Source organism: Poecilia latipinna, unplaced genomic scaffold (genome assembly GCF_001443285.1).
Source record: "Poecilia latipinna isolate Pla-1442-1.1 unplaced genomic scaffold, P_latipinna-1.0 Scaffold1130, whole genome shotgun sequence".
NCBI lineage: Eukaryota > Metazoa > Chordata > Actinopteri > Cyprinodontiformes > Poeciliidae > Poecilia > Poecilia latipinna.
In genome coordinates this window covers 69893-83295 of record NW_015113746.1, presented here as the reverse complement: position 1 = coordinate 83295, position 13403 = coordinate 69893, and the positions used below count along the sequence as shown (strand labels likewise).

The following is a 13403-nucleotide window of genomic DNA, read 5'->3' as shown; positions in this document are numbered from 1 at the left end:
ATCTGTCAGGTTTCCGATATGCGTCCCCCCCAATGACAGACTCGTTCCTACGCCCTTGGCCTTACATATAGAGTTAGCAACATGGTGAAGCTTACAATGGCTGGAAAAAAGAATTAACTCCATAATATTGTCCCTCCTGAATTTCAAAAATGTTTTTGTGATTTTCTTTTGAATTTTATTTTTTTTTTTGCAATTTATTTTGGTGCTACTTCAGACATTTTGCAAGGATTGTTTCCTATATTTCTTTCCTCATCAAACCCCTTCTGAGATGTACTTATCGAAGAAAACATGACAAAGAAAAGCAGACAAAACTGACACAAAAAGTTATTTAGCTCAATTATTGTTGCTGACCATGTGTATGACCATGGACTATAACTTCGCATCAAGTGAAGCTGAGGCACCAGCGTGATAGAAGTAACTAATACAGGTGGGAGTTAGCAGTCACTTTGACCCAATGTTTTTGACCATTTTTTGCAGAAAATTTTTAATAAATACACAATTACGCATTTGCACGAAAACATGCAGATACTTGTTGATTTTGCGTGAATTTCTGTGATCATGGAGTTGTGAAAAGCTGGTCACTGAAACTGTAACTTGTTGCACAAGTAAAGTCTTTGCAGATGCCATTCAATATCATGTCATTTCAGTGTCACATCTTTGCTCTTAACAGACTCATTTTAGAGCTCTCTCCATCTGATATCCATCAAACCTACATCACAGTTTTTCAGGTGTGTACGAAACAATTATTGCAGTTTTTATTTGTTGCTGTTGTTGGATTTTTAGAGGTCAGCCTAGTAGACTTTATATTATCTACCTGCTACAAAACACAAGTGTTGTCCTGCTTACTGCCTTGAACTCGCAGCTGGACATTCTCCACCAAGTTTTCCAGTTGAAAGCTGAATTCGTCTTCAATCAATCACAAAGTCATGGCATGTCGTCAAGGTAGAGAAGAAGCATAGAAGCATCACACTAACTAACACCACCATTTTTTATTCATCTTGTCCTGAAATGTTCCAAATGCACCTTGGTATTTTTTCATGGATGCCATTTTTTCCAGTTGCTTTCTTGGTGTTCAGTCATGAACTCTGACCCTAACTGAGACAAGTGAGACCTGCACAGGCATATGATGATGTTCTGGGTTGGGTTCTGAGCTCGGTGAGCCTTTCTGTGTCATTGGAATAATGTTTGTGAGTTTGTGAAATGTCATCACTATGCCATTTTTCATTTATGGTTAATAAATTATTACTATTATTATTATTGTTGTTGTTATTGCTACTATTTATAGTTCTAGTGAAGACTTTGTAATCTCTTCCAGACTTATGGATGTAAGTCACTTTTTTTCCCTTTCTTCTTTTTATGTTGTATTACTGGGATTTGTTTCATTCTACACGTCAGGCAGTGATAAAGCATGAGTGTACCAGCTGATGTTAAGAAAGAAAATTTAGTTAATTCCAGCTAAATGCAGATTTTACAGGGGGATGGAATTTTTCCACAGTGGGCCAGCTTTAGTGAGCAGTGTAGAAAGAAACAAGCTAAATGCATTTTTTTTGTACACAGTAACTGATCGAGAGTGCTAGGCGGTTTCCCTCTTTTAACACAGATCTATATATTGTGTTCGGAGGAATATATTACATTTAAAATAGATCATTTTTCTGATGCTTCTCTTCATCTTTTCTTATATGTGATCTAAAGCTTATGATGTACAATCACTGACCATCCAGGCCCTGAATGTTTGAGAATATCTCTGATGTTTGTCTGAACAGTTTGATTGAACTCACAAAGAGGTTTGGTTGTAGTTTCATGCTTTGTTTGCTTTGCTTCATGGTTTAAGCCCTAAGGCAAGCTAATCCCAGACCAGCTAATGTGGCTCTAGAGTGCAACTATGAGAGAACATCACATACTTCTTAAAGTTTTTTTTGTTTTATTTTTTTGTTTTTTTACATATACCATATTTCTTCTGATTATCTGCTTGTAGCTTCTGTACTAAATCACCACTATATCCACTTCTCTGATTTTCTTATTTTTTTCTTCTACATTCTGATGCCGATGTTAAGTCTAAATAAAAACTCTGTCAGTTAAACTTGTGTATGCAAGTGTGCTAATGGCCATACTTGAGCATGATTGACAGCGATAAGACCCTCCTCCTGGCTGCGGGGTATTTCTGTAGTTTGCACAAGGAAACTGAAGAGCTTGTTTTTTATTATAAATAATCTGTCTTATACTATGCTGTCACAACATAGTAACAGTTTTAACAAATATGTAAAGAAAACTTTTTTTTTTATTAACTGCAGATTTAAGTTTTCAATCAAGAGGAAGGTTTTATTTTACATAAATTTATGTACTTAAGAAAATACATATTGTTAGGATCACACTTGTTGAGTGATAACAATTTTGTTTGAATATAGACAGATGAATATCACCTCTATACTATTTATAAAAGAATTAAACATTTCAATGAATGCAAATTTCACTATAGTGTCAACTTCTTTCTCCTGTTTCAAGTCTTTGTTTGCCTTATCTGCAGAAACAAAATGAACTTTCTAATTAAATTCTGAGACTAATTTCCACAGCTGACCCAAGGCATTACCTTCCGGGAAGCGTCTTTCTTCTTGTCTGAATGAAATGATGGAAACAAACTGAGGAAAAAGGCAGTGCAAAAATATTTCAAGTATAATTAGTTTGCTGGTCAGAGTCCTGAGGAGATTTAATAGATAACGGCCTAATTAAAATCATAGATATTGAATTTATTATTTGCTGTTAATTGAAAAGTTGGTATTTGATAGTTTTCAGTTCACTGTTTGTATGGAATTGGTGTATGGCAGCTTTGACAGGGTAATTTTGCATGGTAGAATAGGTCATGCACTAAATACTTCCATACATACTAATACTGAGTTGACAAATGGGTTAGATTGTTTGTTCCAAAGTAGCAGCAATTCTTAGAAAAAGCTATAATCATTTGATGGAAAACATGCCTGTCAATACATTCTCATTCTCCGTATATACTGTATTTGACAACAACATATTTTTGAATGAGTCTGAGTGAAAGTAACGGTTGAATCTTAGCCACAGAAAAGAACAGGGATGTAATGATGCATTCAAATAATCCAAGGGTCAACAACCAGGAGCCGCTTTGCTGTAAGTCCAACGAAACAAAAGTTAAGTGACAAAAGCTTCATGACATGTATAATTTCACAATTTGTTAAAGAAACTCATAATTAAAGAATTAGTTTCTTTAACTCATTCTCCAAACATTTATATATATTCATTAAAATGAATGAGTTAATTTTCTTTAGTTAAAAAAGTTAAGAGTTTGAAAAAAAATACTTCACAAAATCTATATTTGAAGCATTACTTTTGTGAAAGCTTCTAAAGCTAGCATTTTTTTCCTTTACATTTTGAAATATTTTTCATCCAATTTTCCAATTTTGACCAAAGTTATTTGGAGGCGGGTCCCAATTTTGTTTTATGCAGGAAGAAACATACCTGAACAAACCTGACCCTATTTGACAGATGTCATTTTCGCCGAATTAATTACATTTTTTGAAATCTTTAAGCCTACTTCACATAAGCAATTTCTTTATTCTACAGAATAAAGGAATTGGCTGTTTTCCAGTTATTTTTGTACAGTTCTGTATAGTTGTCTGGTTTGTAAGAATCTAAATTAATGTCTTAAAATCAGGAGGTCATTTTATGACTCAAGTGGTGGTACTTGACTTACATAGGCCTTTAGTAGGACATTCAAAGACACTTCACCAACTCGGAAAGCTGCTATATCGCACCATCAGCCTTAGTTTTGCCCAAAGACGAAACAACAGAGACGGACAGAGCAGGAACTGAACCGGTGATCCACCGATTGCAGGGCGAACTCTTACCGTCTATGTTTTTGCATAGAGCCATATTGATTTGGAAACGTATACCACTACAACAAGTAAACGTTATGTTGGGCTAATTTGACATGTGGCAAAATAGAAAAAAAAATAACCTGAAAGGAGTTAAATAGTTTTTATAACATTCTACGTATTGTGGTTTTCAGCAGGTACTAATCCTATGGATTAGTTTAAATGTCTGGTGTTTCTTTACATTGGTAAAAGAAAGGATTTTATTTATTGAATCTTGACCTTACAAGTCAAATATGCTGTGGTGTTGTGGTGATAAGTTTTTTCCAGAAAGCCTCCACCTCATGTCAACAAAGTAAAGAGGTCAACCTTTCAAGAAAAGCTTGGCTACCAAGCATATAAAATCCCTCTGATCTGTGCGGAAGGTCAGAAAGTTAAAAGCTGAGGTTCAAAGTGTTCTACTTCAAGATAAGGAGATTAAAAAGAGGAGGAATTTTTGAAGGAACTAAGCTTAGCTACAATATGTATGGCTGATAAAATAGAAAATACATGTGAGACTTTATTTAATGCTCAAGAAATTCACATTATCTTGTTTTAAAAATACTACTTCACTCTGTTTAGATGCATGGAAAGCTGATGGAGCTTTATTTATTATATTCCTGACTTATTATTGAATAAACTCATGTTATTTGTTTTTTTTTTCAATCACTTTTCTTACACATGTACATGTTTTTTAAGCAGTTCTGGTCTTCTTATAATTGAAAAGGATCCACATGCCACCGGATATTTAATCCACAACTTGTTTCTTCATTTTGATCTTTCGATTTGTTTTCTTTTTTGACAATGGTTATAATTTTACAGTAATTTTCCATAATTTGCATCTAAACTACTCTGTTGAAATGTGATTACAAATCTCCAGTATATATTAACTGAGATTTGGATTTCCAACAGTGAGTAAAGTGTGTTTTCTGAAAAAAAAAACAAAAAACAAGTACGCATATTTTGGTTCTCCATGTCTTCTGATCTTGGTGGTGGTTTAGCTGTTGTCTGCAGATAAAGTTCCCCCAATGACCCATAATCCAACATTTTAAGATGGGCTGTTATCTCCTACTGCTTTCTGCTGTAGTTTATTCACCTCTAAGGTTTAATAAAAACTTCTTCACTGACTTTTTGGAATTTTTGGCTGATGCTGTATTAAAATATGACCAGATTTTAATGGTGGAGGATTGTAAAACTCATATCTGCTCTCCCAAGAAGCCGTTGGTCAGTGATTTTCCTAATTTTGTAGATATTTTTTATGACTTTGTTCAGTCAGTCAGAATGTGAACACACATTGGACCTGGATTAACCTATGGATTATCTGTTGTTAATCTCTGAATTCCCAATTCAAAGCTGGTTGTTCATCCTCTGCTGAAGAAGCCTGTGTTAGACTCAGGTATGGAGTGATATAAATTGGATTACTGACTTAACATCAATCATCAGGGATGTTGACATTTTCAATTTGATACAAACTCCTGTCTTTACAGCAGTTTCCAGATGTGTCCCACATGGAGTGTAGGTAAAGTACTGACAGTGCTGTTTGCATGTATCTCATCAGATACCGGACGTTTGTGTCAGAAGATGCGGGGCCCAACACACTTGTTGCCACGGTGCTGGCAAAGGACCCTGATGGGGATGGGATCACGTACAAAATCACCACAGGAAATGATGAGGGCAATTTTGTCATTGACAGCCAAAAAGGTAAGACTTCTTCTCTATTATGCTTCAGTCAGTTGACAAGGTCACAGTGTTCTCTGTCCTCACGTGTTCATCACTCTAACACTGTAATACAGTGTTCATACTCTGTTTGTCAAATATTGATTTCTGATGTTGGAAGTTCTACTGCAGTAGCATATTGTCACCTTCCTGTAATATTGGCCAAAGTCATTTTTTGCCAAAAGTGATTTTGCCCAAAAAGAAAGAAAGAAAGAAAGGAAGAAAGAAAAAACAACTTCTGGCACAAAATGACTTAGGCCAATATTTTAGGAAGGGGAAGCTTTCCAGCTTTGAGCTTAATATATTGTGTAAAAGACAATGAATGCATATCAGCGAATCTGTCGCAGTCACATGGTCAATTCAGCGTACTTAAGTGACAGGGTGTGCAAAAATGTTGAAGTGATTCCAACGTGATACTATATGTTTCCATTAATATTTTATTATGCACATTTTGAAGTATTGAATTTGAGAAGGCTGAGGGAAATTGAAAATTTCAAAATGACTTCCTTAATTTTGGCATAAGTTTGTGTTCGCTTGAGGTGGTTTTTGGCTATTTCTTAAAAGAGTAAATGCGCTAAAGGGGAGATGGAAACACATTTGCCGGATAAGTGCTGAAGTAGAGAACTCTCCCAGCCCAAACGTCCAGCACAGAGGACAGGACTTTCGGCCTGGAGCAGCCAGGGAGAGGCACTCTAGGCTGAGATGGGAGTGGAGGAATTGTCCCATCAACTGGTGGGTTGATGGGACGAAACTCTGAATAATCTCAAAGTTTAAAACTCCAGCTCAGAGGAGAGGACTCTCCAATTTTCTGAGATGTGTGGTCCATGATGGTTTGCAATCTGAACATTTTATTTATTATAGCTATATATAGCATCAACATCTGATGAAATCATGCTTTGTGGAGCCTGGTTGAGTTGCCCCAAACCAGTAGATGGAAACTTGAATTTGCATTTTCTTGTTTCTTTCTTTTTCTTTTATTTTCTTGCAGCGTTTTAAAAGTTTGGTCCAAATTCACATAGATAGAAGTGTAGCTGTCATAGTCCCAGACGGACTGGTCAGCATATTTTTGATGTTGAAGTTGAAAGGAGAATGACCAGGCTGGTTTGAGATTATACAGAGATAACAGTATTTCAGCTAACCACTTGCGACATCCAACATATACAGAGTACCAACTCTGAAAGCACTACAACAATATAATTATGGCATATTTAACACAGTTTTGGAATAATTGGACAGTTGGATTAAAATGCTGTTACATGGTCGGATAAACTCAAGTTCAGCTGTGAGAACAGAATTCAGTGCAAGCAAAATAAAAGCATGGAGCCATCAACACTGTCTCAAATGCAGTGTATGGGTGAGGAGATTATTTTCTTGTAACACTTTGAGCACCAACTGACATTAAATATCCCAGCCTTCCTCAGTGCTGTTGCTGAGCATGTGCTGCCCTTCGTGACTGCCCTGTACCCATCTTGTAACAGCTACTTCCAGCAGAATGATGTGTCATGTCTCAACACTCAAAATTCTCAAAGTGATTTCTTGGAACATGGTAATTAGTTGGGTGTCCTCAAATGGCCTCCACAGTCACCAGATCTCCGTCCAATAGAGCAGCTCAGGGATGTGGTGGAATATGAGATTTGCATCATGGATGTGGGCCGATGTGGACCAAAGGCATGTCGGTGCGCCTGTGTGTTGCTGACCTACGGCAATCATCCAACACCTTGTAGAATCTACGTCATGAAAAACTGAAGGCAGTTGTTGCCATAGACACTTCTCTGTAAACGACACTGACTCACCTTTTTGTGAAGCATATGAGTCCTGACAGGTCAAGTCATGATGATATTAGTATATCACCCAAAGTGTTAGAAGTGTTCCCACAACGTCTTGGTAACAGAGCACCCTCCCGGGGTTTATGCTCTCACATCTTCACTTCCTCTGAGGCAGGAACCACATGAAATAGGAAGCTGGGTTAATGGCACTGCTGTCTGTCATCTCTTCTGGATGCTGTTTCATACATGTTCATCGTTTCTTTCGACTGTACACCCATTCTGAGTCTTTATATCACATTATAGGGTAAAACGAGGACCTTTTGGAGATTCAATTACTTAAGACTTCAAGGCATAATTCCCTTTGTTCACCAGCAATGACATTAACTGCCAGCCGATAGCAGCTGTGTTTTTTTTTTTCCATGAGAGAGAAGACTTGAAAGCACTCAATTTCATTTGTTATCACATGACTGCAGACTCTGTTTGCTATTGATCTTGATTATTTCCTGTTGAGTTTTACCACCAAGACCCAATTTCTAAATGGCATTGGTTGTATACAAAAAAAACTTTTCATTTTAAGTTACCTTTAACTAAATTAAGTTATTAGAGGGTGTGTGTGAATGTGTGTGTGCATGGTTGTGTGTCTTGTCTGTCTCTGTGTTGCCGTGCGACAGACTGGCGACCTGTCCAGGGTGACCCTGCCTTCCGCCCGGAACGTTAACTGGAAATAGGCACCAGCAACCCTCCTGACCCCACTAAGGGACAAGGGTGAACAGAAAATGGATGGATGGATGGATGTTCTTAAAGGCAGAAAGATTTGTGAAGGATTGTGTGAATTTTAATTTGGGATGGTTATAATATGTTTGTTTTTCATCAGCGTCTTTTTCTGCACGTTTTGAAGTATCGCATTAGAAAAGGTTTATATAAATGGCAAAATTCTAAATAATTTCCTTGATTTCGCAAAAAAAGTTTATACGCTTGCTTGCGGTGAGTTTTTGCTTTTCAATAAATGAGCTTAAACACTAAAGGAGAGATGCAAACGCATCTACCAAAAAAGTTTATAATGAAGGGAACGGTAAAAGTTGTGGACAAAATAACAGCAGTCCAGTAAGCAGAACAATGTTTGTAACCCATATGTTGTTAAGCTGTAAGTAATTTTTCAATAGGTTGAAATAGGGCTTCATGATATTTAGCTTAGTTTATTTTGCTGAATTAAAGTAAAGATCAAAGAAGACAAGATCAAGAAAAAGAAACTTACAAAAAAGCCTCACCCCAAATATTCCACAGAGCCAAACCTGGACAGGTCGCTAAGACATGTTTCATTTCACTTTTAATTTTGGTGTTTTATCTTTACTTATAAGCTCCAAATCTTTGAGGTTAAAAGATCTTTCTACTGATATCTTTATCTTTAGCTTCTTCTGGAAATGTTTCTATTGCTTCCAGCCAGAAGCAACATGCTGGTAAAGGGATAAAATTACCTTCAACCTAATTTTATCACCGGCATGAAGACGTTTGGTTTTAACTGTGTGTTATCTTTTCAGTCCAATATTAATTTAATAAAAATCTCAGATACATTTAAGCATCAAAATATTCATTTTATTTACATTCCATTTAGTCTTTTCTAGTCCTATAGGTCAGTTTTCAACTACCAAACTATAGAACTATTCTTATTTTAAAATATCAAAACGTTACATTTTCAGAATTACATTTCTTTTTTTTTTTTTGTACAGACCAAAAATGTATTTTTCTTTTCTCCTTTAGACCTTAGTATCTGTAGGTTGATGTTCTGGGGAACAAACTGGGGTTGGAACAGAGATGTAGTCCCTCCCAGGAGCTGATTTAGCATCAAATTTAGCATATTATCCTCCTTTAGATTCTCATATCGACCAGCTCCAATTGTGTGACAAACACTTCAGTTCAGCTGGTGTGAGACATTTCCCCTCCTCTTGCATCAGATTGCAGTTATCCAAATCTGACATTGCGTCGCAAACACAGCAGGATCAGAAAGGACAAAGAGAAAATGGAGAAAGGATACCCTCTGTCAACAAGTTTTAAAAGTACAGGGAAGGAAGACAATCCTCAGAATCCAACATCTTTGTGATTTGTGACATTGCATTCTGGAGGGTTTTCAAAATGGCTCATTTTCCAGACACCAAAAAACATTTTCCAATTGCCAAAAACCGGCTAGTGTTTTTTAAGTGCTTTGTATTTTTTTAGAAGCAGTAGAAACTCAAATGCAATTACAAAGACATTCAAAGTATGAATATTGCATCATAAGTCTCCTTTAACACTGAAATTCTTGGAGTCAGATTTTACAGAGCATCTCTTCCACCTGAGCTGTGGGTCTCCAGCAGCTCCCCCAAAGTTATGGTGAAAACCTTGACTGCTTCTCTGACCGATGCTCTCCTCCACTGGGATACCTCAGGGAGATCTGTGATACTTAGGATATCATTTTAATAAGAGGGTTTGCACAGGATTTTATTTGGGAGCACCAGAATAGAGGCGGTTGAATAGATAGGCATGCCCCACTTTTCACAGTTCTATCTGTAAAATAATAATAATAAAAGAAATAGCAAAAAAAAAAAACTTTACTTAGAATTTGTCCTATTGGTCATTCACAAAATTGCAACATTACATAGTGTGTTTTTTTAAGTTGAAGGGTTAAATACTAATGTGATTTCTGCTTTTCTTTGTCACAGACATAAAGATGACCTTATAGTGCCATGTTGCTATAATGATTAGCATTTGAAACATGTTTTTTACATATTGTACATATTAAACACTGTAAGCTGTGTAGATTTCCTTAAATCTTGTATCAGATAACCTTTAGTAGTAATGGGTTTACAGTGAATTAACCGACAGCCCCAGAAATGCATAAACACACATGCACACACACAAACAAACACACACACACCCAGAGGCATTATTCAGCCTGCCTGCAGTAAAATGGGAGAAGCAAAGTGTGACACCATAAGGCCTATAATATGATCCAATATCTTGTTTCAAAGAGCCCAATATTTGGTCATTAAAAGTATTTTACGATTCTTATAATGGAAGGCGAGCACATTGTGTTCGTCCCTCCCTCTCCAGCTCGTCTCATTCTCTCTGTGCTGCTGATGAAAATCTCTTCCAGCCTCTGCTTCCCTCCTGTTGCTGCCTCCCCCCATCCCCCGTCACCCCGCCCCCTGTCTGTACTCATCCTAAATGTCCGACAATCATTCAAGTGATTGTTTTCTTCCCTTCTGGCAGAAGCGGCCTCGCTGGCTCTTTCGCCATGTTAATTTGTCTGTAACTCACCCCAGAATACAGTGTGTGTCCCTGAGATTTAAGGTGGCCATTAGGATCTGAGCGGGCCGTCAATACGACGCTCCGGCTCTTCCTATTAAAACCCATAAATACAAAACGCTCTTCTGAATCAGAGGAAGTATTTACTGGACACCTAAAGAGAAATGCTGCTAACAAACATGCATCTGTTGTGTGCTTCATTTTTTTTTTTTCAGTCATCATTTCAGCTATTTTGAGAAATGATATTTGTCTGGCATGGACAGATTTTGTCTATTCTTCTTTTTGGTGAGTGTTCGACTCGTACTGATCATCTTGTCTTTTATATTTGTTATTTCGACTTCTGTTCTAAGCTTCTCGCCTCTTCATGTCTGCCATGATGTTCTGACCTGTATCTTTATGCAACAAACTATTTTTTACCTCAGTCTTTTCACTTGCTTCCCTCTGGCAAACATACTGTACTGTATTCTGCTTTAAAAATACTCCCACTCATTATAAGGTTTTTTATTTCTTTCATCATTTTATTTATTTATTTATTTATTTTTTTTGTTCTTTGTCAATTTGCTCCATTTTTTTTGATGTTGTTGCTGTGGGGTTATGTTGTTTCCTCTGTCCCTCTCTTATTACCCCATATATTTGGTTCTGCATAATAAACTGAATGATAGAAAATATATTCTGAGCACATGAAGACAGAGCCAATTAACTAGACGTAGGAAGAACAACATTTCACCATAAACCTGCCATGATAAGTGGGTGTTTGAACTTTGGGCATCCTCTGGGTTTCTGTTTAGATTATTTTCTTGTTTTATCACTGGGTCAAATGGTTCTCCTTTGAGTTCTTTGTGAATTTATTATCACTAATACAGTTGGTATTGTTTCTTTATGCTAGTGTTCCCTTCTCTTCATTGTTTATGATGGTTTGAGGGTTTTTTCCCTTTAGGTTCTGTGGTCTTCCATTCCTGCGGTTTCCCTTGCTCTACTCATCTTTCACCCTTCCTCAGCCTGCTTCTCAGCACAGCTGTTATCCATCACCTTATTCTCCTCTCCTCAGCTGCTCCTACTTCACTCTGACTAGCTCCTCTGGTTCTCCTGTCATTTCACCAGCACTTTGGTGTCATTGATCTCCACCGTCTTTGTGTTTCTTCATGTCAGTCTGTTATTTACTCTGTTATATCCCGTTGTTACATACAAGTTTTCTTATTTTTTCATGAATCGTGTATTCTATGAGGATCTCCAGCTCTTGACTCAAGCATCGTCATCTCCCATAACACAACCAGATACCTCGCACAGGACGTTTGACACAGGAAAAGCTAGTTGTAGTATTTTTTTAATCCATTAAGAAGTTATTGACTTAAAACAAGCTCCTGTATCTTCCTGAAAATTTACTTGCAAGTTTCAAGTGAGCTAAGATATTTGTACTAGAAACAAGGCCAGATATCTGGAAGTGTTCCAGTATAAAGAGCCATTTTCACCCTCAGTCTATTGAAATAAAACTCATTTAGAGCCACAAATGTTACGGGATCTTTTGGAAATAAGAGATAAATGTCTCTTCTAGGTATGTTGTTGTCATTTTTAAACTGTAACTGTTTTACTTCCATTTTCAGGTTTTGGTGTAAAGAAAAACATGAAATGTTAAAAAAAAGAATAAGAAAATGATAAATATATTTTCTTCTGTTTGATGTTGATACTTGTGGCGAAAATAAAGAAAAAAAACGATATCTACAAATCATATTATTGAGGATATTCAGTGCATTTATTCCAAGACAAAATGGGAATTCATTTAGAAAATCTGCAATTTTTATTAGATCCACCTTTACAAACATTAGTTGGTTCTTATCGTTTTTAAGGCATTAGGAGCCATCATGGAAGGAAAGAGCCAGTGAGGACTCCTGAGCTAGACAAAATACTTGATAAGATTCTGTTTTTGCAGCATAATATGGTGTGAATTTCTTATCAATAGGGCCCAAAAAATAAATATCTACTGGGAAAAAACATGAATATGTTCCTGCTGTATAGTATTTCAACGTCTTTCTCGCACTTTGCCGTTTGTCTTGTATTTGTTTTGTGCTGATCCTGATTTCATTTATAAGTTTATCTTCCAACTTTCCCCCTGTCTGTCTGGTCCCTCCTGGCTATTTTCATGAGACGTGACAGCTGCCTGCTGAACCCCCAGGAAACATCCTCTGCGTTTCCATTAAGTGACGACATGCGCTGGCCTTGTTAGCAGCCACATACCACTCCCCTTTGGCCCTGATCCAAACTCACACACACACACACACACACACACACACACACACACACACACACACACACACACACAGGGAGAGAGAGAGAGTCAAATTCACAGTAATAATCACATATTTATGTACATGAAATCCAACTTGTTTGGCTACAGAAACCGTCTAGTTTTTTGATCGTCCGCATGCATCTCAGCACAAACCCTTCTTAACGAGCTGAAAAGAAACATGGACTGACATGAAAAAAGATACCCATCAAACACACACGCACCATTAAAGATGGAAAACACTCCTATGTGTATATGCAACGCTGCTTTAAACTCACAGAAGACCATCGACTTCTCCACGCTCTCCACGCCTTAACCCACACTATAGGGACACGTCTCCTAGATTCAAACAGACACATGCTGAATGCTTTGTTCTTGGAATGTCCTGAAACCTTTTCCATGTCCCATTTTCAGCCACTTACCCAGCATGTGTTGCTCTCAACTGAGCCTTTTAGGCCCTATTAGATGTTTATGCCGATGCTA

The 13403-nt window shown here is 37.1% G+C and overlaps 1 protein-coding gene across 1 annotated transcript in view; it reads left to right on the top strand.

Moving 5' to 3' along the window:
* Positions 1–13403, top strand: part of LOC106959912 (neural-cadherin-like) — a gene marked incomplete at both ends in the record, with an annotated part of 118587 nt that overhangs the window by 47567 nt on the left and 57617 nt on the right. The window contains one exon of the mRNA XM_015052765.1: positions 5434–5576. Coding sequence (XP_014908251.1) covers positions 5434–5576 — 143 coding nt within the window. The remainder of the gene's footprint in view (positions 1–5433; positions 5577–13403) is intronic.